Here is a 24,770-nt window from a genome sequence, read left to right as displayed (position 1 = left end):
TCTCATAGGGTGGCTTCTGACTGCACCTTGTTCCAGTTTGGAGACCAAGGTAATCTGTTTTCAGAGGGGTGGGGGGCAGTAGGAAGACAGGAGGGGGGACAAGGGTCCTTCTGTTTGGGAAGTGACTCCATTGGGATACAGGTAGTCCTCGACTTAAGACCACAGTTGAGCTCAACATTTCTGCTGCTGAGTGAGATAGTTTTGCCCCTTTTTACGATCTTTCTTACACCACAGTTGTTGAGTGAATCACCCCGGTTGTTAAGTCAGTAACCCGGTTGTTAAGTGAATTTGACTTCCCCAAAGTTGACTTTGTTGTCAAAAGGTTGCAGAAGGCAGATTCTCTCCTTCCCTTCCTCCTCTTGTTTTGCCTTAGAAAAGTATCTCCTACTGAATGAAACTGGTACATTGTGTTTTTTCCCCCCAATTGTAACAAGCCTGTTCCGCTCAGCTTCAGTAGAAGGAGTTCTTAGGTTTAAAGGTTTCCTATTATGACATGGCGTTTTCTTTCTAAGCAAGAAAAAAAGTGGGACTTGGGTATACACATATACATCACTCACGTCATGACTTCATGGCATAAATGAGACAAAAGGCACATGGTTTGGCATTTGCACCATGACATACAAAGTACATGATTTGTACCATTTGTGCTTTGTTAAATCAGTGTAACTTCTAATGGCTATGTATAGATTGATTGATTGATTGATTTGATTGTGTGTCATCAAGTTGGGGTTGACTCTTGGTGGCCACATTGATAGATTTTTCTCCATGATAATCTGAACCAAACTTGGTCCTTCCACCCATTGCCACTGAGTCCCTCCACGTTGCTGTTGGTTTTCTTCTCCTTCTGTCTCCTTCGACCTTTCCCAGCATTAGAACCTTCTCCAGGTAGATGTGTGTAGGGCAGAAAGATGAGAGGTTCATTATTACGGTTCTGCGATCAGAGGAAGCAATAACTGCCATTTGGCCACTTGACTAGAGACTCTCTGACGCCATTATTGGACTTTAAGTATCAGGATTCTGGGAAATGAAATCTAGGAAATCTGAAAGGAATCAGGCTGAGTTAGAACTTACCGTAGCAGGGCAGTGAAATGATGATGACACTTTCAGACAGTTTAAAGTAGGTGTAGGGATGCTCAGGGACGTGGTGGCTCAGTGGCTAAGACGCTGAGCTTCTCTATTGAAAGGTCAGCAGTTCGAATCCCTAGTGCCGTAGAACGGAGTAAGCTCCCGTTACTTGTCCCAGCTTCTGCCAACCTAGCAGTTCGAAAGCACGTAAAAAATGCAAGTAGAAAAATAGGGACCGCCTTTGGTGGGAAGGTAACAGCGCTCTGTGCGCCTTTGGCATTTAGTCATGCCGACCACATGACCCCGGAGACGTCTTCAGACAGCGCTGGCTCTTCAGCTTTGAAACGGAGAACGACTAGCACATATGTGCGAGGAGACCCTTTACCTTTAAGGAAGCTCAATAATAAATAGCAGCTCTGTAGTCCTAGACTCCCATTGTCCTCAGCCTTGCACTTTCTCTCTCTCTCTCTCTCTCTCTCTTCTTTTAGGTACATTGAGAAGTCAGCAGAAGAGCTGGATGAGGAGGTTGAGTATGACATGGATGAGGAAGATTACATCTGGTTGGACATTATGAACGAACGTCGGAAGACAGAAGGGGTCAGCCCTATTCCTCAGGAGATCTTTGAATATCTAATGGACCGGCTAGAGAAGGAATCCTATTTTGAGAGTCACAACAAAGGTGACCCAAACGCCTTGGTAGATGAGGATGCCGTCTGTTGCATTTGCAATGACGGGGAATGTCAGAATAGCAACGTCATCCTTTTTTGTGACATGTGTAACTTGGCTGTGCACCAGGAATGCTATGGGGTCCCTTATATCCCAGAAGGCCAGTGGCTGTGCCGCCGCTGCTTGCAGTCGCCTTCCAGGGCCGTGGACTGCGCCCTGTGTCCAAACAAAGGCGGCGCCTTCAAACAGACAGACGATGGCCGTTGGGCGCACGTGGTGTGTGCCCTCTGGATCCCCGAGGTCTGTTTTGCGAACACGGTGTTCCTGGAGCCCATAGACAGCATAGAACACATCCCACCCGCCCGTTGGAAGCTGACTTGTTACATCTGCAAGCAGCGAGGTTCTGGGGCCTGCATACAGTGTCACAAAGCGAACTGCTACACAGCCTTCCACGTTACCTGTGCTCAGCAGGCTGGGCTCTATATGAAAATGGAGCCTGTCCGAGAAACGGGGGCCAATGGCACTTCGTTTAGTGTCCGGAAAACAGCTTACTGTGATATCCACACGCCACCCGGCTCAATGCGACGCTTGCCTGCCCTATCCCATAGCGAAGGGGAGGAAGAAGAAGAGGAGGAAGAAGAGGACGGGAAAAGCTGGAGCTCAGAGAAGGTGAAAAGAGCCAAGGCTAAATCCCGGATCAAAATGAAGAAGGCAAGGAAAATTCTGGCTGAAAAGAGAGCAGCTGCCCCAGTGGTGTCAGTGCCATGCATACCTCCCCACAGGTATGGCACCCTTCATTCTCGGCTTCTTTCTTTGATATATGTCACAGTGTAAATAGAGACATTGGAGTGCTGCCTTGTTTGTAACAGTGAGATTGCCATCGGGAATTTTCTGAATGGTTAGCCTAAACTGAGAAGAACTAGATTGAGATGGATCTTATGTTTTGGTCAGATAATCAGAAATGTATGTAGGAATTGTCTTTGGCTGCAGTTGCTTTACACCAGCAGTGTTTCGTAAAATAAAGTAAGATGCCCATTTTATAAACAGATAAAATAGCCCCTTCCAAGTACAGATACATTTGATAGCATTTTAAATAGCAATAACATTTGTACATATTTAGTTACAATAAGAGAGGTTGTCCAGCATCAGTCAGAAACTGTTGCAGCTAAGCATGAATTTGAACTGTTCCTTTCTCCCCTTATAAACTATGAATACACCCGTATATCTGTGGGAAGGTACAGCAGCTATGCTCCTTAGGGGCTGTCTTTGGTGAAATTCATTCGGTAGAATATTTTGGATTTCTTCCCTGCTTGGCTTTCCAGTAAGATAGCATGTTTTTGTTTTGTTAGTGTGGAATAGCATTTGGAAGGGTTTGTTCATTCTTCTCCCGAGCAATCATTTCAGACGCAAGAAATATACAGATAGTCCTTGATTTACAACCACAATTGGGATTGAAATCTCCATCATTAAGTGAGGTGGTGACTATGAGTTCTGCAACCTGATTTTGCAAGCTTTTTTGCTCTTCTTAAGTGAATCATATACAGGTAGTCCTCGATTTACGACCACAATTGAGCTTCAAATGTCTTGTTGTTAAGCAAGACAGTTGTTAAGTGAGTCTTGCCCCATTTTACGACCTTTCTTGCCACAGTTGTTAAGTGAATCACTATAGTTATGAAGTTAGTTCCGCAGTTGTTAAGTGAACCCGTTGACTTTGCTCGTCAGAAGGTTGCAAAAGGGGATCACATGACCCCGGGACACTGCAACCGTCATAAATGTGAGTCAGTTGCCAACTGCCTGAACTTTGTTCAGCTGACTATTGGGGTGCTGCAACGGTCATAAGTGTGAAAAATGGGCATAAGTCACTTTTTTCAGTGCCGTTGTAACTTTGAACTGTCACTAAATGAACTGTTGTAAATTGAGGCCTACCTGCGCTTGTTAAGTGAATCTGGCTTCCCCATTGACTGTGTTGTCAGAAGACGGTTTGGAAGGTCGGAAACGGCAATTATGTGACTGTGAGATGCTGCAAAGTTTGTAAAATATATGCTGGTTGCCAAGCACCTGAATTTTGATCATGTGACTATATAGGGACGCGGCAGTGATCACAAGTGTGAGGACCAATTATAAGTCACTTTTTTTCCAGCACTGTTGCAACTTTAAACAGTCATTAAGCAAATGGTTGTAAATTGAGGATCCGCCGTCCCCTTTAAAGCAGAGTTGGAGTTGCTTTCAGATCTCTTGAGAAATGTATTAATGGACTGAGAACCCGAAGCCGCTGCTTGCATAATCAGTTTGGCAGCAATGCTAAGCAGAGTTGCTTTCTGGAATCTCTTGACCTTATTCTTTAATTTGGCTCCTCTCTCCCCATGAAATTCTTACAAGAAAGCAGCTTAGATATATTTGGTTTGGCCTCTCCTCCTGTCTACATGCTTTCCTCCCACTCTTTATCATCCTGACTGGTGTTGGGCAGAAGGACTGAAAGTGAGGTGCATGGATATGGCCTGTACAAGTAGTGCCTCATTTTCCAGAAGAATAGCACTTAGACTTATATACCGCTTTATAGTGCTCTTACAGCCCTCTCTAAGCGGTTTACAGAGTCAGCCTATTGCCCCCAACAATCTGGGTCCTCATTTTACCCACCTCAGAAGGATGGAAGGCTGAGTCAACCTTGAGCCCGGTGGGATTTGAACTGCCAAATTTCAGGCAGACGATAGCCAGCAGAAGTGGCCTGCAGTACTGCACTCTTAACCACTGCGCCACCGAGGCTTCCCCTTCCTTGTAGAGCTGCTTTGCGTAGATCGAGAATGCTGTGAGCTGCACATTTTTGGGGGGTACGTTTTATACAGGTAGTCCTCGAGTTACAACAGTTCGCTTAGTGACCATTCAAAGTTATGACAGCGCTGAAAAAGGTGACTCGTGACCGTTTTTCAGAGTTAACGGCCTTTGCAGTTATGCCCCCATGATCACGGGATCAAAATTCAGCCGCTCGGCAACGGGTTCATACTTATAACCATTGCTGTGTCCCCGAGGTCACGTGATCCCCTTTTGCGACCTTCTGACAAGCAAAGTCAATGGGGAAAGCCAGATTCACTTAACAACCGGGTTACTAACTTAACAAACTGCAGTGAATCAATTAACACCTGTGGCAAGCAAAGTCGTAAAATGGGGGAAAGACTCACTTAACAACTGTCTCACTTAGCAACAGAAATGTTGGGCTATTTGTGGTCGTAAGTTGAGGACTAACTATACTTTAAATTCCTGGCTGTCCCGTAGTTTTTCAGTGTTTGTGGCTCTGCTTTAAAAGTGCTTTAAAATAGGGCTTACTGTAGCTAAATTGTAAAAACCCAAATGAGCACTAGATGGCAGCAAATGGTTACGATTTCTGCTCCTCTTTGTTCTGATGGTTGATTTGAATACTTTTGCTGGTGAATTCTTTTTCCCCCGCTGTATTCCTCACAACCCATATACTGTTGCCCTGTTCAAATCAATCCCGCCAGGGTTAATAAAACCAGGTTTTCACTAAGTGCTCTTTCCTCTGTACCTTAAAAGTTAGGCAATCAGCACATACAGCATTTCATACTGCTATAATGCTTTTTCTTGGGCAAATGGTTGTGTTGCTGTGACTAGCAGCTGTTGCCATTGTTCACTGAAAGGGATTTGTGGCTTGTTCCAGGAAAGGAAGGAAGCAGCAGCTGCAAGTGGAATTAATCTGAGAGTTGGTAACTTGCTGAAATGAAACCGAGGAGATATTTGAAACTATGTCAAATTGAGTGTTAGTTGACTCTTTGTAGCTGCCACCATCAGCACCCAATTATTTTATTTTCCTCTCACCCTTCTTAGACTCTGCAACCAAATTTTAATGTTGGAATCTTGGATGGGATTAGTTATACCTTACTTAGGAAAATTACGTGTGAGACAAACTTGTTGGACAGGTTTTGTCCTGCCTTCTAATTCCAGATGAACCCTTACTTAAGAACATAGATTTATTTATTTATTATTTATTGTATTTGTACGCTGCCCACCTCACTATTAAATGACTCTGGGAGTTTTATCTTAAAAAAAGATAAATATAAAACAATTAAAAATTTAGACTTGGTTTCACTGAAATCGTCAGTAGATTTTTGACTCTGATAGTACCTAAGAGGGTGAGTTGAAGCAGGATATGTGAAAGTTTAGCAGAAATTATATTTTAAGCTCTTGCTTAGATGTGTTATTGTGCGATCTTTCCCAACCTGTTGCGATCCAGGGTATGATGTAGTTGACAACAATTCCTTCAGTTTTCACCCAACAGATTCTGGAATTACACGTTAGTTTTTTTGCTCTTATTTATTTATTTATTTATTTATTTATTTATTGGTTCGATTTATATGCCGCCCTTCTCCGGAGACTCAGGGCGGCTTACAATGCATTAAGCAATAGCCTTCATATTTTTGTATATACCTGCTTAGTAGGGCTTTTGGCCCCCCCAAGCGGTGTTCTTTTTTTATACAAAGTCAGCTTATTGCCCCCACAATCCGGGTCCTCTTGTTCAGTGCATCAAGCTGAGTGCTGAAAGTTGCCTTTGTAACAACTTTAAGTGTCAGGCTTGCCCCGACTTGAATATTTAGAAAAGAAAGACCCTCAAGTCCATTTATTGGAAGTGAAAGGTTTACTTTTACTAAAAATCAAGCGGTTACCGCAGGGCCATTGTCATGTCATTGTCACATGACATATCGCAACTTTCCCCCCTTTGCTAAACCGGGGATGGGCATGGCCAGCGCATGACAAATCTGGCCCGCGGGCCATGAGTTTGACACCCCTGGGTTACAGCATAAGCAAAGCTGGATCTGAATGTTCCTGCGCAAAGCCTGCATTTCCCCCACTATGCCCTGGTCCTCCCTCCTTGACCAATCCCATCAGAGTCCAAGAAAATGTGAATCAGATGTTTTGGGAATGGCTTTGAGGTTTGGCTCCTCTTTGGTGGAGTTCTCACAGCTTCGTCCTTGATCGACCAGTCTGTTCCGGATTGGCAGCTCTGCTTCCTGTCACCCTGTCATTCCCCCCTCCTACCTCTACCCCTTCCCGTGTTTTATGGCAGGATGCCAGTGAAGCGAAGAATGCTGAAGATGGCAGACCTGACACTAAGATTATTCTGGTTGAATGCAGAATTTGAATCCTTCTGTTTTATCTACTGCCCCTGACCAGCGGCGCTGCAGCATCCTTTCTCAACAGTCGGGGGGGGGGTTGACCGCTCTGGCATTTACGGTATCTCCTGCCTGACCCCACTCTTCTTCCCCTGCAGGCTTAGTAAGATCACCAACCGCTTGACCCTTCAGCGAAAGAGTCAGTTCATGCAGAGGTTGCACAGTTATTGGACTCTGAAGAGGCAATCCCGCAATGGAGTCCCCTTGTTGCGGCGGCTCCAAACGCACTTGCAGTCCCATAGGAACTGTGAACAAGGAAGGCCAGCTCCTCCTCCTCCAGTGGCCAAGACTGAGCAGGTACGGCTTTCACTTGAGTTTTCGGGCACGGGTGGATGAAAAGGGCACGGGTGTATGTCCCTGCTGTGGAAGAGCCCTTGCTACCACTGGGTGCACATCGCCAAGAGCAAGGCCTTTGTTTATTTACTTAACCAACCGGTATGGCTCCCCAACTCATAATTGCAGCTAAAATGTATCCACGAGATAAACAGTAACACAGGAAGAGCATAGCGTGACCGAGGCCCGACTCGCCTTCAGTTTTCCTTCAGCCATTCCCAAGAGGCGCATCCAGCAGCCTTGCCCGACGGCTCAGTTTACCCGTCGGTTTCTCCGTGCTGGATGGGTTGCAGCCACGTGGGCTGGCTTGGGAACCGTTATGAGTCACGAGGCTGTCTTGTTTGACAAGGCTTCCCAGTTCATATGGAGGGAGGAAACTTTCAGCTTTCAAAGCAAGGTGAGCTGGGGGATTAGCTGCCAAGGACTTGTATTTTGCAGGTAGGAAGCCCCATGTTCAGTCTTGGCATCTCCTCCTAGAGAATCATGGAACGGGAGGCCCACTTCCTCTGAGATCCTGAATACCGTACGGTAGTTGCTGCTCAATGGTAGTTAGTGAACCGGCAGGGTAACTTGATATCAAGTTGTTAGTGCCTTGCACTTTCCTTCCTTCCTCTGCGACAAGGGAGGGAGGGAGAAAGCGAACAGTTTCCCGAAAGTGGGTCTGCCGCATTCGACAGCCGACACGGCTGTGGCTTTTGCCACGCTCCACTTCCTTTTTGGCTCCTGGCAGCAACTCTGGCAGGAGCTGATTTTGCTGCTGTTCTATAAGCAACGGCAGCCTGGCATTTGGCAGGGATGCCCCTTCCTCTCATAGACTCTGATGTTCCTGCAGCGAGATAACACAGAGGATAAGAACTGGGCCCTGAAAGAGCAGCTGAAGTCCTGGCAGCGCCTCCGCCACGACCTGGAACGAGCGCGCTTGCTGGTGGAGTTAATTCGCAAGCGGGAGAAGCTCAAGAGAGAGACGGTAACTGTGCCAGGGAAGGGAGTTGGGGTGGGGGGGGAAGGCATGGGAGTTCTCCTCTCAATAACTTTGGGGATGGGGGTGGGGTGGGGGGAAGGGGGAGTAGGATGCTCCCAGAATACCTGCGATTTGGGGGCCTTTTAAGGAAAGGAGATGGCGGATTTTTGCACTCTAGGCCTTTTATAATTGGAGAATGACACTGAAAGAGCAAGGCAGGACGTTTCCCTGGGAGAATACAGAAGCCAATGAATTCAACCACAAAGAAGGATTTGCTTTTTTGGGGGGGGGGGAGAAAGGGGGCTATTTGATTTGCATTTAGGGCCGTGGTGGCGCAGTGGTTAGAATGCAGTATTGCAGGCAAACTCTGTCCCACAGCCAGGAGTTCAGTCCTGACCGGCTCAGGGTTGACTCAGCCTTCCCTCCTTCCAAGGTCAGTAAAACGAAGACCCAGATTGTTGGGGGCAATAGGCTCACTCTGTAAACAGCTTAGAGAGGGCTGAAAGGCACTCTGGGGTGGTATATAAGTCTTGAGTGCTATTGGTATTTAGAAGGTAAGGTGTTTGTTTTCGTAGATTGGCCTCTACCTGCTCCCAGGCTGTTTTCCATGATGCGAACAAAGCCTGCTCTGGGCTGTGCATACTACAACTTTGCCTCTCCTTGGGGAGTGGCTTTCAGCCAGTGTCCCTGAAGCTCAGCGCAGGTTCACTTGGGATTTCACAAAAACAAGTTCAGTCGTATCAGGCAAGCTGCCCAAAAGGCAGCTTGTTTATTAGACTGATAATGTCATTGCAGCTCATCATTTCAGGTGCTTGTGAGCGTCTTAGAGGGGCTTGTAAGCACTCAGGTGATGAAGGGTGACAAGAAGGCTTTGGGGCATGTTACCTCCCTATATAAATAGAGAGCAGCCAGGTGATACCAAAAAAACCCACTCCCTGCAGTTAGAAGGTTTGAACTTGGTTTTGTATTGGGTTAGAGATTGCACTCTTGTACCGTGTTTCCCCGAAATAAGACCCAACTGGAAAACAAATCACAGCATGATTTTTCAGGATGCTTGTAATATAAGCCCTACCCCCAAAATAAGTCCCAGTTAAGATCGTCAGCCAGACAGATGCATTTAGTACCGTAGTTCCCTGAAAATAAGACATCACCCAAAAAGGAGTTCTAAAATGCGTCTTTTGGAGCAAAAAATAATACAAGACCCAGTCTTATTTTTGGGGAAACACAGGTATTTATCTGTGGGCACAGTTCTTAGGGATAGAAGTTGAGAGTGAAACCGATACGGATTTGCTAACATAAGACAAGATGCTGTTTGTGCCCTTTGAGCTTGGCCTCCATTTTAGGCCCTCCTGCTTCCTAACCCCCGCGGTGATTCAGAGGCCCCCAAAGTAACAACAGCAGAGTGTTTGGCCACCACGTGCTCAGTAGCACCTTCCCTTCTCTTCCAGATTAAAATCCAGCAAGTGGCCCTGGAGGTGCAGCTGACTCCCTTCCTCATCCTCCTGCGCCGGACCCTCGAGCAGCTCCAGGAAAAGGACACGGGCAACATCTTCAGCCAGCCGGTCCCGCTGTCTGAGGTAACAGAACTCTACGAAGTAAGAACCCCTCCACCCCCAATTTATCTTTTGCTCTGTTCCCATCTGGCTGAGGGGCTGGTCTTGTGGCTTTCTGGTCCTATCCTCTGTCCGAGATACTGCACACACCCTCACGACTAGGCCCAAGAAGCTGCGTGTGCCACACCGGTTAGTAGTGTCCAGGTCATAATCCGGAAAGTGAGAAACCCTTAGAAAAATCAGGACTGTTGGCATAAACATAAGTTGCTGCTCCTTGTTCGGTGTGCAATAATTAATGTGGATTTTCTCATGGCCTTGGAAGAGAATGCTTGGGCTCAAGTGTTTTTTTTAGTATGCATTTCTATTCCAAGTTGTATATTTAGCCCCAGAATCTATACATGTGGGTCCCTGCAAATGCAACTCTTAGCCCCTGTTCTCAAGCCTGGTATCAGTGGATGACCATTGATTCTATTTTGGGCCCCGTTTTCAAAAGAAAAGCACCGTTCAGGGGTTCCTGTCTTGGTTTCTTATTTATTTTTTAACTTTTCTCCAGGAGCTCAAGGCAGTGTAGACAATGTTCCCTCATCCATGTTTTGCCCTTCAAGAACATCCCCGTTAGGTAGCCTGGGCCAGGAGTCAGTGAGTGGCCTGAAGTCCCTCTCAGAACTAACTGGACTAAAGATGGGCTTTTTTTAAGCAGGCTCTTTTGGTCCATTTCCCCTTACCTCCATCACCATGCCACACAGACACTGGTTTGGGTATCGCTTCAGTTCTGGTTGTGGCTGAAGCTGGTTTTTCATTTGGAGTTTAGGTGTAAGGTGGTGTTTCTGGGGTCATCGGTAATCGCAGTGGAAGGCTCAGAGTGAGGCTCTGTGAAGAAGCATAAGTATTGTGGCTCCTCCTTGAGTATCCTGATATTCATGCCTCCCTAGATTGAGTGACTGGATAGACTGACATTGGTTGTCCCAAGCCTTGTTGACCTTCAAGTTGCTCTAGAAACCAGTCTTCCTTGAGAGCAGGGTAGATCTGCTAATCTGTGCTGTACAGTCCAGCCAGAACTTTTCTTTTTTTTTTTTTTACTTTCCTATTTCCCTCAGGTGGGATTTATATATGACCTAGTAAGATTCTTCTTTCTCTTCTGCTTCCTGTTCTGACCCTGTTAAAAGCAAAAGCTTCCCCAAGTTGACTTCAGCTCCTGCTGATCATATGGTCCCATCCATACAGGTTTCTTGACAACAGCTTAAAAGTGGCTTACAAATGAAAGCAAATATATGTCTCCCAGGATAATGTTGCAGGATCCAATCGGGGTCAGTCACTGGGACCAGGGGTTTAGTCTTCTGATCTTTTGGACTCGTGCTGGAGCCCATCCTCAGGGAACATCTGTCTACCAGAACTGATGGCATTCCTGGTGTGTGTGTGTGGCTTTATTTATTAGTGTTAGTTTATTAGTGAATTAGTTTATTAGTGAATTAGGCAACCATTCATTGGTTACTGCCTATGGTAGATGGGAGACTATTGGCTGATCCCCAAAACCTAAAGAGGAACAGACCTGGCTATCACTTGGATGGGAGACTAGTAGGAAATCTCCAGGCTACAGGCTAGACTGGGAAGACACATTTTGAAAGACACATTCTCAGAACTTCCCCAATTACATTCTTATCATCCTGAGGCTGTTCTCCAGCCTTCCCCAGTTCAAGTGCCTTCAGCCCCTGCCATTCCTAATCATTGATTAATGGGAGTTGGAGGTGGCTGCTTAGCTCAAGCGGCAGGCTTTCTACAGCTATTCTCTAGGCCCAGCTTATTTTATTTTATTTTTTATTTTATTTCGAATTTATATACCACACCTTCTCCCGAGGGACTCAGGGCGGTGTACAGCCAGATAAAAACACAATACAAACATTAAAAACAATTAAAAGAATATATATTAATTTGGCCCCAATTTAAGATAACAAACCAATTAAAAATATTTAAAAATATGTTTAAAAATATGTTAAGCCAGCCCGGCTTGCTGAAAAAAGAAAGTTTTAAGGGCACGGCGGAAGGCACCGAGGTCTTGGATTCTCCTTATCTCTGGGGGCAGCTGATTCCAGAGGGTAGGTGCCCCCACAGAGAAGGCCCTCCCCCTGGGGGTCACCAGCCTACATTGCTTGGCTGATGGCACCCTGAGGAGGCCCTCTCTGTGGGAGCACACAGGTCGGTGGGAGGTCATCGGTAGCAGCAGGCGGTCTCGAAGATAACTAGGTCCTATGCCATGGAGCGCTTTAAAGGTGGTGACCAACACCTTGAAGCGCACCCGGAAGACCACTGGGAGCCAGTGCAGCTCGCGCAGGAGCGGTGTTATGTGGGAGCGCCAGGCGCCAGGAGCTTGCTTAGCCAAGCTAAGCAAGCTCCTCCTGCGTGGCTGGTGATAGTAGGCAAATCATCAAATTGCTTTAGGTGGATCAATTATCTCTTTTTTAATTGCCGGGTCATATTTACAGATGATAAAGTCAAGGGGATTGCTTTTCCCATGGCTGGGAATCTCTGAGCATCTTGTTGCAATAGCTCTGTACAGTATTAACTTTTAGCTGATACCAGTGTTTTCCCTGTAATATCTGAGAATTTCAAAAGACACCATCTCTTTACAGAATCCATCAAAATGAACCATTGGTTCAGAGTTAGGTCATTTCTTCTGTTGGTTGGAGTGAGGAAACCCACAGTGTAATATCATATATATATATATATTTTTAAAAAGGATGGTCCCCCTGCTGTAGCCACCATTGATTTTAAAATGTCCAGTTTACCTCTCCGTCCTTTTGCTGGGAAAAAGTCAGTATGGTGCATAAGATTTGGAGAGCACCCAGTAATTGAACGAGCTGTGGGATTGAGGCTGAGAAATCGGAGAATAGGTGGGCCTCTAGATAGTGTGAAGAATGAGGAAAAAATGAGAACTACTGTTTCCAGGTGGATTAAGGATGGCGAATCCTAACTAGCTAGTTTTTAGACACATCCAAAACGAGCCTGCTTATTTCTCTCTGACTTGCTGCATTATTCCCTGAAAAGCAAGCAGTCCTTTCAGGGTCTTTTTTTTTTTAAATGATTTTTTTGCAGGTAGTTCTTTAAAAGACTAGGGATGCCTTGCTCTTGGGTGTGTTTCTTGACTGCCTGTTGTGTAGTGTCTTGTGTGCCCACAGGGAATGGCAGTACCCCTTCTATGTGGGGACATTGCTCCAGATTGGGCAAGAGCTTTAAAGCCATTTTCAAGGCTGCTCTAACCTTTTCTTTTCTTGGAGCAGGACTTCCCCAGAAGTGGGATCCCAGCCTCTTAGCCTCCCTGCTCTTTGTCCACTGCAGGTCCCAGACTATCTGGACCACATCAAGAAACCAATGGACTTCTACACAATGAAGCAGAAGCTGGAGGCCTATCGCTACCTGAACCTGGATGAGTTTGAGGAGGACTTCAACCTGATAGTCAGCAACTGCTTGAAGTACAATGCCAAAGACACCATCTTCTATCGGGCAGCCGTTCGGTTGCGGGAACAAGGGGGCACAGTGCTGCGACAAGCACGCCGGCAAGCTGAGAAGATGGGCATTGACTTTGAGACCGGCATGCACTTCCCCATGGCTGGGGAGGAGGCTCCTCTGCGAAGCACTGAGAATGGTTAGTATTCATTCTCAGAGATGGGCAGGGCCGTTCGGGAGCAACGGTAGGGCCAAAAATCCTGCTCCAGCATATTTGAGCAGAAGAGCATGTAGATGTAATACTCCCATGCATTGGAGTAAGGGGATATATGAAAAGGAAGCTTAGAACTCTTCTGCCTGAAATTCAGTTCCAGTAAAATGGCAGGGGGAAAAAAAACATTTAGGGATGAAAGAGCAGAAAACATTGGGAGAGAGAATTAGCCAAGGCAAAAAATTAGTGTGGCAGTTTATCATCCTGTGGGGTACATACATTATAAGCAAGCTTAAACCAATGCTTCCTTATCTGCCTGGGCCAATCAGTGCAAAAGATGGAGAACCTAATAATGTTCTTCTAAACTTATGTTTTATGGGCTTGTTCATTTGCTTGCTTGCTAGGATGATGATCACTCAAATAATCCTCATCCAAACTCAGTAGAGTAAATCCAGGCTTGTTTTGAATTCTGAGCTCAGAAATGGCCAAACTATTTTAGTTTAGTATAGATTAACATGGCTCTTTTCCTCCCCTCTGCATGTTTATATAAAAATCTAAGAAATAGAGAAAAAGAGAAACCTTAACAAAACAAGTGGCTTGGAAGCTGTTCTTTGCAATGAGAAAGGAAAGCTACCGTCTTTTTATACTCAAACCTTTAGGTCAGGATGGCCGATACTATCCTCTTCCATTCATGTGGTTGAATTACAACGCCAGGACTCTGCATCACTAGACTTGTTGGCTGAGACTGCTGGTAATTGTGATTTAGCAATCTCTGGACAGCCGCAATTGTTCTGCCCCTTAGCTCTGCCTCCAGATTGGAGGTTCCAAGATGCTGCTTCATCATAAGGAGGAGCAGGAGAAGGAATGATTTGTCCTTTAGCTGAGCTCAGGATGTTTTAAGCGTACAGATAGTCCTTGATTTGTGACCACAATTGAGACCAAAATTTCTGTTGTTAAGCGAGACAGTTGTTATGTGAGTTTTGCCCCATTTTACGACCTTTCTTGCCCCAGTTGTGAAGTGGATCACTGCAGTTGTTAACTTAGTAACAGGGTTGTTAAATGAATCTGGTCAGAAGATCGCAAAAGGGGATCACGTGATCCTGGGGCGCTGCAGCCATCATAAATTCGAGCCAGTTGCCAAGTGTCCGAATTTGAATCGTAACCGTAGGGATGCTGCAATGTTCACAAGTGTGAGAAACGGTCATAAGTCACTTTTTTTCAATGCCTTTGCAACTTTGAACGGTCACTAAAAGAATGGCTGTTAAGTCGAGGACTACCTGTATTAACAATCTGAAAGCCACCACATGTGAGTTGGGTGGTCTATACATTTAATACATTTAAAGAAAAAACATTAATTGAATTCTCATAAGCATTAAATTTCTATGCTGCCCATCTCACGGTCATCTCGCTTTGGGCGGCTTTTAAGATGAAACAAAACAAAGGTTTTGTAAAAGCAGATGTTTCCTTTTTCCCAGATGAGGAGCGGCTGCTGCTGTCGGAAAACCAAAAGCACCTGCCTCTGGAAGACCAGCTGAACCTCCTGCTCGAGCGTCTGGCCGAGGTGAGCGCCGGGAAGCAAAGCGTGAGCCGCTGCCGGCAAACCAAGATGATCAAGAAGGAAATCACCGCCTTGCGGCGCAAGCTGGCACACCAGCGGGAGACAGGGAGGGATGGGCACGGCCCCTTGGCCCGCATCATTCAGACGACCCATAACCCCTGCGAGAAGGACCCTCAAACCGACAGCGCCGCTGAGGAGAGCAGCAGCCAAGAAACCAGCAAAGGTTGGTGGTGAGGCTAGCAAGCCTGGAGCTGCTTGTCCCTGTTCAGAATTGGGGCATTCCTTCTCTCTGGAAGCTTGCAGGGGCATCTCTTGGGAATGCTAGAGTCATGCCACATTAGCCTAGCTTCTCCTGGGGGTGCTTTTTCAAAAGGCAACTGGATTTCTTTTGTTTCTTTTTTTCCTTGAAGACGTTCCGCTTCTCATCCCAAGAAGCTTCTTCAGTTCTTCTGAAGCAGGGGTGTCAAACTCAAGGCCCGTGGGGTGCTTAGATGTGGCCCGCGGGGCCGCCCTGAAACAGCAAAAGAACGGCCCACAGTGCCTCTGCCAGCGAAAATGGAGCTCATGAGGGCTGCGTGTGGCCCTCCCAGGCTCTGTTTTCAGCCACGATAGTCTCCTGCAGCCCTCTGGCAGCGAAAACAGAGCTCGGGGCTCACATGTGGTTCCCTCGGGCTCTGTTTTCACTGGCAGAGGACTGCAGGAGGCCATTGTGGCCGAAAACGGGGCCCAGGTGGCTGTGCATGCGCCCCCCCCGGGCTCCGTTTTCCCCAACAGTTGCAGGAGGCTGTTTTAGCTGGCAGAGGGGTCAGGCTGCCACAGGCGCCCCTGACACGAGTGACGTCGAGCTGGTCACGCCTACCCCGGCCACTCTCACCCCGGCCCCCTGAGGTCAAACACAGCCCTGATGCAGCCCTCAATGAAATCGAGTTTGACACCCCTGTGCTGAAGAAACTTCTTGGTTGAGAAGCGAAACGTCTTCAGGGGAAAAAAAACAAAGGAAGTCCAAGTTGCCTTTTGAAAAAGCGTCTTCAGAGCAACCGTGACCCTGGATGACTGAGAATCTCCATAGGCAATTAGCCTAGCTGGGTTTTCTCCAACTTGGCATCTTTCATATGTGAAGTCCTTGGAGCTCTCTGAGTTTGGTTGTTCATCTCCAGATACTTCGTAACATCATCAGCGTACTGACACTCTTAGCTAGCCAGGTAGTGAAATGTCTGCAAGCAAACCATCAAAATGAGAGAGCTCCAAGAACTTCACAGTTCAGCCTTGAGCTACAGATACTCTCTTCTTAAACGCGTTGAACTACATTTCCCATCATTCCCCAGATAACAATGAAATGAAAGGGTTAGAACAGGGCTGTCAAACTGGTTGCCCATGGGCCGGATGCGTCATGCGCAGGCCACACCCACCTCACCCCACCAAAGGGGGGGGAATGTCACAATATGTCACAGGACGACAATGTGACGTGGCGAGTTTGACACCCGTGGGTTAGAAGATCCTGAAATCCCTTTTCTTCAGAGGAATCAGTATTGCTCCTGCCTTTTGCTTAGCTTTTCGTTGTACTCAGGCCCATATTCCTGAACTTATACAGAAGTTCCTCTCATTCAGCCCTTACTACTCTGCTGAGTTGCACATGGGAAGACAGCCGTCACTAAAGTGTGCACAATTTTTGAAAGATATCTTTTGGAATCAGTAACCTTATTTTCACAAGTGCAACTGATTTATGAAAGTTTTTTTTTTTTTTAAAAAAAAGCCTAACGTCTTGTTTCCTGGATGCAGAGAAGACTTTGTGCCCCTTGCAGAAGATGGGACAATATTCCTAGGTTAGGGCAGGGCCACTGAACCAATACTTGGAAAAGGCCGCCTCAGCAATTGCAGAAAGTTTTCCTTCTGCAAGCAACTTCAGCAGAAGCTGGTCACCAATGCTTGTCTGATGTTAGAAGGGCATCAGCTCTTTGCTTGTTCTTTAAGAAAATCAGAGCATTATGAAGTTATTTGTACTTAGTCCAGTCCTATCATCTGAAAGATGACGCTTAGCCCAATGTTATGTGAGGTGCATCACAGCTGAGTGGAGATTTCCCTAGACCAGGGGTATCAAACTCACGGCGTCACATTGTCATCACGTGACGTATTGCAACTTCTCCCCCCATTCGCTAAACCAGGGGTGGGCGTGGCCAGCACGTGATGCATCCGGGCCATGGACTGCGAGTTTAGCACCCCTGCCCTAGACCCAAGTCTATTCATTATATCACAGTGTTGTTAAGAAGGACACTTGATGGATCCAGAGAATTACGATGAGTGCAACTTTCTTCTTTTTTTTTTTGAAAAAGTGCTGAAGCCCAGATCCTTGACTTCTTGGAGTTGGGAAGTTGTGTAAAGCAGTTCTGAATCCTGCCTTGCATATTGCAATAAGTTTGGCTGGGGACTCCCTTGTTCACGGATAGATTTTTTTTTTTTGGCACATTATGTGGATGTGTTAGAAGGCACGTTGAAAGAAAATAGTAAGAGTTGTCTTGTTTGAGATTCATTCCGATTGCAGTAGGGAGAAGAAGAGACCGGCCTTAGCAGAAAGGTTGAACACCCTCTTAAAAATCAGCTGTTCAACTTACAGGTGTCCTTGGTTAATGACTTCTCATTCAGCGATCATTTGCACTCGTGGCAGCACTGAATGACTGGTATTTATGACCAGTCCTGAGAGTTCTGGTTATGGCAGCATCTCACAGTCATGTGGTCACCATTTGCAACTTTCTTTCCTGGCTTCCAACAAGCCAGGTCAGTGTGAAAGCCGGCAGGAGGTTGCAAATGGTGACCATGTGATGTTCCTGCTTAATGACCCTTGTTGAGTCACTTCACAACAACCATTATGGTCCCAATTGCTACGGTTAACCAAGGACCGCCTGCCCTTGTCTCTGGGAGACAGGATCCTGCCCCCAAAGTGCCCAAGTTGTTCCTCTAAACCAAAGCCTCCGCCTCATTCCAGGCCTTGGCCCCAATTCCTCCTCCACCCCAGCACACGAAGTCGGCAGGAGAACATCGGTGCTCTTCTCCAAGAAGAATCCCAAAACCGCTGTGCCCCCAAAGCGTCCCGGGCGCCCCCCCAAGAATCGGGACAGTCAGCTGGCTCCAGGTCATGGGAACAGCCCCGTGGGGCCGCCTCAACTCCCGATCATGGGATCCCAGCGGCAGCGCAAGCGGGTGAGGAGCCCACGCCCCAGCTCCAGCTCCGACAGCGACAGCGACAAATCGGCTGAGGATGCTCCCCTTGGTGAGTGAAGCTGCAGGGAAACCTTGAGCGCCTGACCTTGGTTTTACCTTATGTGCATTGTAGCAATAGCAATAGACTTATATACCGCTTCACAGGGCTTTGCAGCACTCTCTAAGCAGTTTTACAGAGTCAGCCTATCGCCCTCAACAATCTGGGTCCTCATTTTATCCACCTCGGAAGGATGGAAGGCTGAGTCAACCTTGAGCCTGGTGAGATTCGAACTGCCAAATTGCAGGCAGCCGGCAGTCGGCAGAGGTAGCCTGCAGTGCTGCATTCTAACCACTGCGCCACCAAGCTCTTATGAAGGAAGAGGAGTTTGGTTTCCTGTAAAATCTTCCCTAAGACTTCCCTGGAAATGTAGTGGCTCTTAATGAGAGTAAATCTGCAGAGGATCTGACTTTAAAGGTGCAGTACTGATAAAGAAACTTGGCTAAATATTTATTGTTTTAATTCAAAACGTCACTATGAATGAACAGGGCCGTCATATAAATGAGCTCTGTGTATGGCCAATAGATAAATGCTTACTTCGTGTATCATATTGGCATGGTTTATTGAACCGTGTTTTACTGAATAACTCCAAATGTCTGTGTTTATTCAACTTGTTAGGTCTAAATCAAACTAATCATCGTGATTTGTGAACCTTGCCACAGTTCAACTTTTCTTTCTTTAAAAAATCCATACTGGGAATTAAGGAAAGCATCTTCTGTGGATAAATTCTATATTCTTATACAATCTAAGGCTCTAAGCCTTCCCCTATTTCTGACACCCCTCCAGACATGATGGACTACAGCTCTCTTAATCTCAGCCAGAGTTCTCAATGGGAGTAATTAAATGCCGCCTTTTTCTTGCCTCTCATTATAAAATTAACCAGATAATTCGAGCAATAAATTAGAGATGAATTTAACAAACTAATGAGTACCTTCCTTAGTTATGTGATGATACTTACCAATATTAGGATATATTTCTGTAGACGAACATGTTATCTGATGTAAGGCTGCAGCCCACTTGCCTTGATTGCAGTCATGGTTTTTTTTTTTTTAAAAAAAAGTACATGCAGTGTTGAAACACACTTAAAAATGCTAAGTCTTCCCTCCCTGAGTTGGAGGCAGTCTGTGGGGATTCCATATTGAGCCCACAATGTGCTTGGTACCACTAGGAGCCGACCATTTTGAAGCAGCTTGCACATGTTTTCGGGGAGTGACGATGGCTTGGGGAGAAAAAAAAAATCTCTTATTAATTACCATATTTTTCAGACTATAAGACGCACCTAAATTTAGAAGAGGAAAACAACAAAAAAAGGTTTTTGGCCTACTTTTTTTCAGGCCTTTTTACGACCTATTTTCTAGGCCTTTTTTGGCCAATTTTTGGGGCTTTTTTCAGCCTGTTTTCAAGGCTTTTTGCAGCCCATTTTCGAGGCTTTTTGTGGCCCATTTTTGAGGCTTTTTTCAGCCCATTTTTTTCCAAAAAATGGGCCAAAAAAAGCCAAAAAAATGGGCCAGAAAAAGCCCTAAAAACAGGCCAAAAACCCCCCAAACAAACAGGCCAAAAAAGCCTCAAAAACAGGCCAAAAAAAAAAGGCTCAAAAATGCCCAAAAACAGGGTGTGCGGAAGCCAAAAAGTGGCTGGCTGGTGAGCGGGGCTTTGGCAATATTCAGTCTATAAGACGTACAGACGTTTTCGCCCCCTTTTGGGAGACAAAAAAGGTGCATCTTATAGTCCAAAAAATACGGTACATACCTTGCCTTTCAGCTTATATATGCGCTCAACAGAGTCGAAGGAGAAGTGCCTATATAAGCAGGAAGCAAGGTACATATTTAATGAGGAAATAAAACATTTCCAAAATAAATTATTAAACAGAGTTGGGGATAATTGACAGACAAGAGTGTTAGCCTCTTAAAGCAGAAGCTTAGCCTCTTTCTCCTCAAGCTTTCCACTTTTGCGGTGCGGATAGTCCTCGACTTAACAGTTCATGTAGCGATCATTTGACGTTAACAACGGCCCTGAAAAAAGTGACTTATGACAGTTTTTCACAGGACCATTGTAGGCAAATGACTCCTATTTATGACGGTTGCAGTGTCCCGGGGTCACGTGATCCCCTTTTGTGATTTTTCTGACAAGCAAAGTCAATGGGGAAACCAGATTCATTTCACAACCGTGCTACTGACTTTTAACAACTGCACGATTCACTTAACAACTCTGGCAAGAAAGGTAAAATGGAGCAAAACTCACTTAGCAACTGTCTTGTTTAGCCACAGAAATTTTGGTCTCGGTTGCGGTTGTAAGTTGAGGACTACCTGTAGAAGCCAGGCGCAGACAGATGCCTTAATACCTACCGCCTTTGCTTCTTGAACCGTGACCTAAACTTTCATCCATCGTTGCCTGACAGTAGACCTGACAGGAAGTTTTTGTCCTGGGTGAGCTTTACTGTTGCCATTAGACGGGGGCTTTTCTCTGATGGCTCTGTCTCTCCCTCCAGACCTGCCAGCGAATGGTTTCAGCAGCGGCAGCCAGCCAGTCAAGAAGAGCTTCCTTGTCTACCGCAGCGGCTACAACCTCCCACGCAGCAGCTCCGATTCCGAGTCAAGCAGCACCAGCAGCAGCAGCGCAGCCTCAGATCGCACCAGGTACCAGAAGAACCAGCCTGCCGCGGAAACCCTGCTTTGTGTCACTCAGCAGCCCCATAACCCTGAGGACATTGTTCTTCAACCCTGCCACGTTTGTTTGTTTTTTATCAGCTCCTTAAAGGCACATTGCCACAGGGGCATTTAGCACTAGTACTTAGGTTTACAGAGCCAGCATATTGCCCCCCAAGCAGTTTACAGAGCGAGATATTGCCCCAGTTAGCAACCTCGGAAGGATGGAAGGCTGAGTCAACCTTGAGCCTGGTGAGATTCCAACTGCCAAGTTGCAGGCAGCCGGCAGTCAGCAGAAATAGCCTGCAGTACTGCAGTCTAACCACTGCGCCACCACAGTTCTTAAAGTATTCTGTCTATTCTGATAGGGAATGCTCTTTGAACATCATAGGTTGGATGGCTTAGAGTATAGAACAGACCAAGTGGCACTTTACTAGCAAGGAAAGCCAAAGAAATGGTAGGGGGCAGATTGCTGGCACTCTGTAATGGTTGCATCTTTCCAATGAGATGTGCCTTGGGAGGAAAATTAGACAACACTCAGTGGCTTTGAGTCTTGATAGCTATGTATGATTTCTAGTATCTACAGGCAAGACATCTCAAAATATAAATTGTTGAGCAAAAGCACGCAGCGGGCCGTGGCCCTTAGCTTCTGCCCTTCACATATAAACTTCCTAGATTCCTTGCACAACCAACCTGGGAAACAAAGTATTGGGTTAAAGGTTCTTTGGACTCACCCTGTTCATTCGGCTTCCTCCTGCCAGTTGCTTGGGAGGCCTTGTTGTTCTTGTGCCAAGTTCGCGGAGGGCTTTCTAGGCTCCCTTATCCTCAACTTTCACTCCTCCTAGAGCCGTTCTTCCTTTCAGCCCCTTTGATGTGATTTAACGCTTCTCTGGGCCCCAACTCTGAGACAATTATTCCTCCCTTGTAGCACTACTCCTTCCAAGCAAGGTAGAGGGAAGCCTTCTTTCTCCCGTGTAAACTTCCCAGAGGACAGCAGTGAAGACACGTCAGGGACAGAAAACGAGTCCTATTCGGTGGGGACCGGCCGAGGTGTGGGTCATGGCAGTAAGTACAGGATAACCAATTTCTTCTGATCCCCCCATCAGGGCTGGGTTGGCAGAAGGATGACACTGACCCCTTCCCTTTTTTCCTTCCTCTTTGTGCAGTGGTCCGAAAGAGTATCAGCCGATCAGTTGGCTGGCTCTCTGAAGATGAAGATTCTCCTTTGGATGCCTTGGACTTAGTGTGGGCCAAATGCCGAGGTTATCCATCTTATCCAGCTTTGGTAGGTTATAATAAGTACCCGATGTATACATTTGTATGTATCTGTGTGTGTGAGAGAAAGAGAGTGGGAATTACCGGAATAATAACAGAATTGGAAGGGACCTTGGAGGTCTTCTAGTCCTACCCCCTGTTCAAGTAGGAGACCCTATTTCAGACAAATGGCTGTCCAATCTCTTCTTGAAAACCTCCAGTGATGGAGCACCCATCACTGAGTGTTCATTTGACTAGAAAGTAGAAATAAATACATTACAGCTTGATGCATAGATCCAAAGAGCAAACTTGTTTGGTTGTGAAAAGCCAGCTGGTATTCACAATCCTGCAGCCTTCCTGCCGTTCTAAGTGCTAGTCAGCATCTGGGTTTGAATATAAACTTCTGCTAGGCATGAGTGCCATCAAAGGATACCCTCCCTTCTAGATGGAGAAAAAGAGATGTTTTGTTGAAATTCAGAGGCAGAACCGTGGGGAAATGGGGAGCGGAATTGCTGCGCCTGAACTGGGGTGCCCCATCTCCTGAAAAGCTCTAATAATTGTTTCCAAAAGAAGCACTTTTGCCTTGAGAAACCGGTTATCTTTAAGATGATAAATATTTTAGGCAGAATCTGCATTAAAGTTTAATTTATTTTGACTGTGTTTGCTTAAATCCAGTAGTCTTTTTATTTTTGCACATACTCGGTGATTGTGCATCTTTCAAACGTGTTGAGACCATGAGGGTTTTTCTTTGAGCTCAGTAAAACTCAGGGCCTTGTGGAATTACATCAGATCATTGTCATTTTTGGGGAGGGGGGTGTCAGTTTAATATATGTTTCTACTGCTGTTTTATATTGTAAATTGTCTGTCCCTGTAGGTTGGATCCTGAATCACTGCATTTTTATAATGTTAAAAGTAGAAAAATTATTTCTGTATTTTTCTTTCTAAAATTTGGTTCTTCTTTATCCCTTCTGAAATTGATCTATCTCCTTAAGTGGGTGGTAGAGCAAGGCCGATTCTTCTAAATTATATGGCACCTTATGGCCAGGAGAAGATCTATCTATATGGTTGCTAGGAGTCAAAAATTACTTGATGGCAAATGATGATATGGCCAGGAGATGGCATTACAGCAGTTGTGTCGCTTTGACCTTTCACCAGAAAATTAGTAGGCTATGAGAACTCAGGTAACAGAGGTTTAGAGAGAAAGACACCAGGTGAACTGCCTCCTTAGAAGATAGGCAGAAGCAATGGAAAGTACCTCACCACTATCTCAAGGGAGCAGGTTAGGGCTAGACTGTAAAGACTAGAAAGTTTGAGACCTCAAATGTACCATTTATGGCAGGTCCCAAAGGTGCTTTTTCAGGAGGCAACTGGATTTTCTTGTTTTTTTTCTTTTGAAGACATTTCGCTTCTCATCTTTTGAAGACGTTTCGCTTTTCAAAAGAAAAAACAAAGTCCAGTCGCCTCCTGAAAAAGCACCTTTGGGACAACCATGACCTGGATGACTGAGAATCTCTACAGACATTTATGGCAGGGTTTACTCAAACGTGGCAACTGGCTGGGGAATTCTGGGAGTTGGAAGTCCACACATCTTCAAGTTGCCGAGGTTGAGAAACATTATTCTACTGATTTGGCCCTGCTGATATCATTCCATATACCATCCTTACTGAACTGTGTATTTGCAATGTTATAAACGATATAAACTTGCATAGTCAGTACCTCCTAGCTCAAGGACAATCTTAATAGAAACAGTAGGGTGGCAATTATTTTTTCCTACGCACAAAAGCTGAGGTTTGTCATTGCAGTGTTGCAGAATTCTTGGCACGTTTTCACACACAGCAGAGTCTAAAGATTTGATGTTTTTTCTTCTACAATTACAATTCCCATCATTACTGACTTGACGGTTGGATATGTCAGCTGGAGATGATGAGAACTAGTGTACCTGAAGAGATTAGATTGGGGAAAGGTGATAAGAAATGAGAAACTTGTTTGTGTGGAAGAAGAAATCTCTGAAAGTTAAAGCTTTTAGCAGAACGTTTTCTATAACTAACAGCAAAAGACTACTTGGTGAACTCTGGTCAAATTGGAGTTTATAGCTGTGTGTTTCCACGATGACTTTGTATCTACAATGCCACATTCATTCTCAATCCTTTGCTGCTGGTACATATAACCTGGATCTGTTTCCTTTTTATCTGCTTTTCTGGAAACTTCTCCTTACCACACATCGTATAGATCAGGGGTCTTCAACCTTGGCAACTTTAAGACTTGCAGACTTCAATTCCCAGAGTTCCTCAGCCAGCTTTGCTGGGAGTTGAAGTCCACAAATCTTAAAGTTGCCAAGGTTGGAGACCCCTGGTATAGATGGCTCCCCCCAATGCCTGATCGTTTCCCTCCTGCTCTTGGCAGATCATTGATCCGAAGATGCCCCGGGAAGGGATGTTCCACCATGGTGTCCCCATTCCTGTGCCTCCCTTGGAGGTATTGAAGCTGGGAGAGCAAATGACTCAGGAAGCACGGGAGCATCTCTACCTGGTCCTCTTCTTTGACAACAAGCGCACTTGGTAAGGGCTGAAGCTCACCCTTTCCCGGGTACCAAAAGCTACAAGGAAGGAAGGGAAGGAGCTCAATCGAGGCTGGGGGGGGGGATTAATTG

The 24,770-nt window shown here is 45.9% G+C and overlaps 1 protein-coding gene across 11 annotated transcripts in view; it reads left to right on the top strand.

Moving 5' to 3' along the window:
- Window positions 1-24,770, top strand: part of BRPF1 (bromodomain and PHD finger containing 1) — a 31,378-nt gene that overhangs the window by 5,651 nt on the left and 957 nt on the right. For 2 of the 11 annotated variants that reach the window (XM_087883802.1, XM_087883803.1), the window contains exons 3-13: window positions 1,554-2,513; window positions 7,010-7,208; window positions 8,077-8,211; window positions 9,654-9,782; window positions 13,092-13,398; window positions 14,886-15,191; window positions 17,979-18,233; window positions 20,710-20,857; window positions 21,795-21,931; window positions 22,033-22,151; window positions 24,524-24,678. In XM_087883802.1, the coding sequence (XP_087739928.1) occupies window positions 1,554-2,513; window positions 7,010-7,208; window positions 8,077-8,211; window positions 9,654-9,782; window positions 13,092-13,398; window positions 14,886-15,191; window positions 17,979-18,233; window positions 20,710-20,857; window positions 21,795-21,931; window positions 22,033-22,151; window positions 24,524-24,678 (2,850 nt within the window). Of the gene's footprint in view, window positions 1-1,553; window positions 2,514-7,009; window positions 7,209-8,076; window positions 8,212-9,653; window positions 9,801-13,091; window positions 13,399-14,885; window positions 15,192-17,948; window positions 18,234-20,709; window positions 20,858-21,794; window positions 21,932-22,032; window positions 22,152-24,523; window positions 24,679-24,770 lie in introns of all 11 variants that reach the window. The other 9 variants (XM_060684306.2, XM_087883801.1, XM_060684305.2 and 6 more) reach the window with 7 other exon arrangements.

The sequence above is a fragment of the Pantherophis guttatus genome, chromosome 2 (genome assembly GCF_059756535.1).
Source record: "Pantherophis guttatus breed Tessera chromosome 2, ASM5975653v1, whole genome shotgun sequence".
NCBI classification, from domain to species: Eukaryota; Metazoa; Chordata; class Lepidosauria; order Squamata; family Colubridae; genus Pantherophis; species Pantherophis guttatus.
This window is presented reverse-complemented; position numbering and strand designations above follow the sequence as displayed.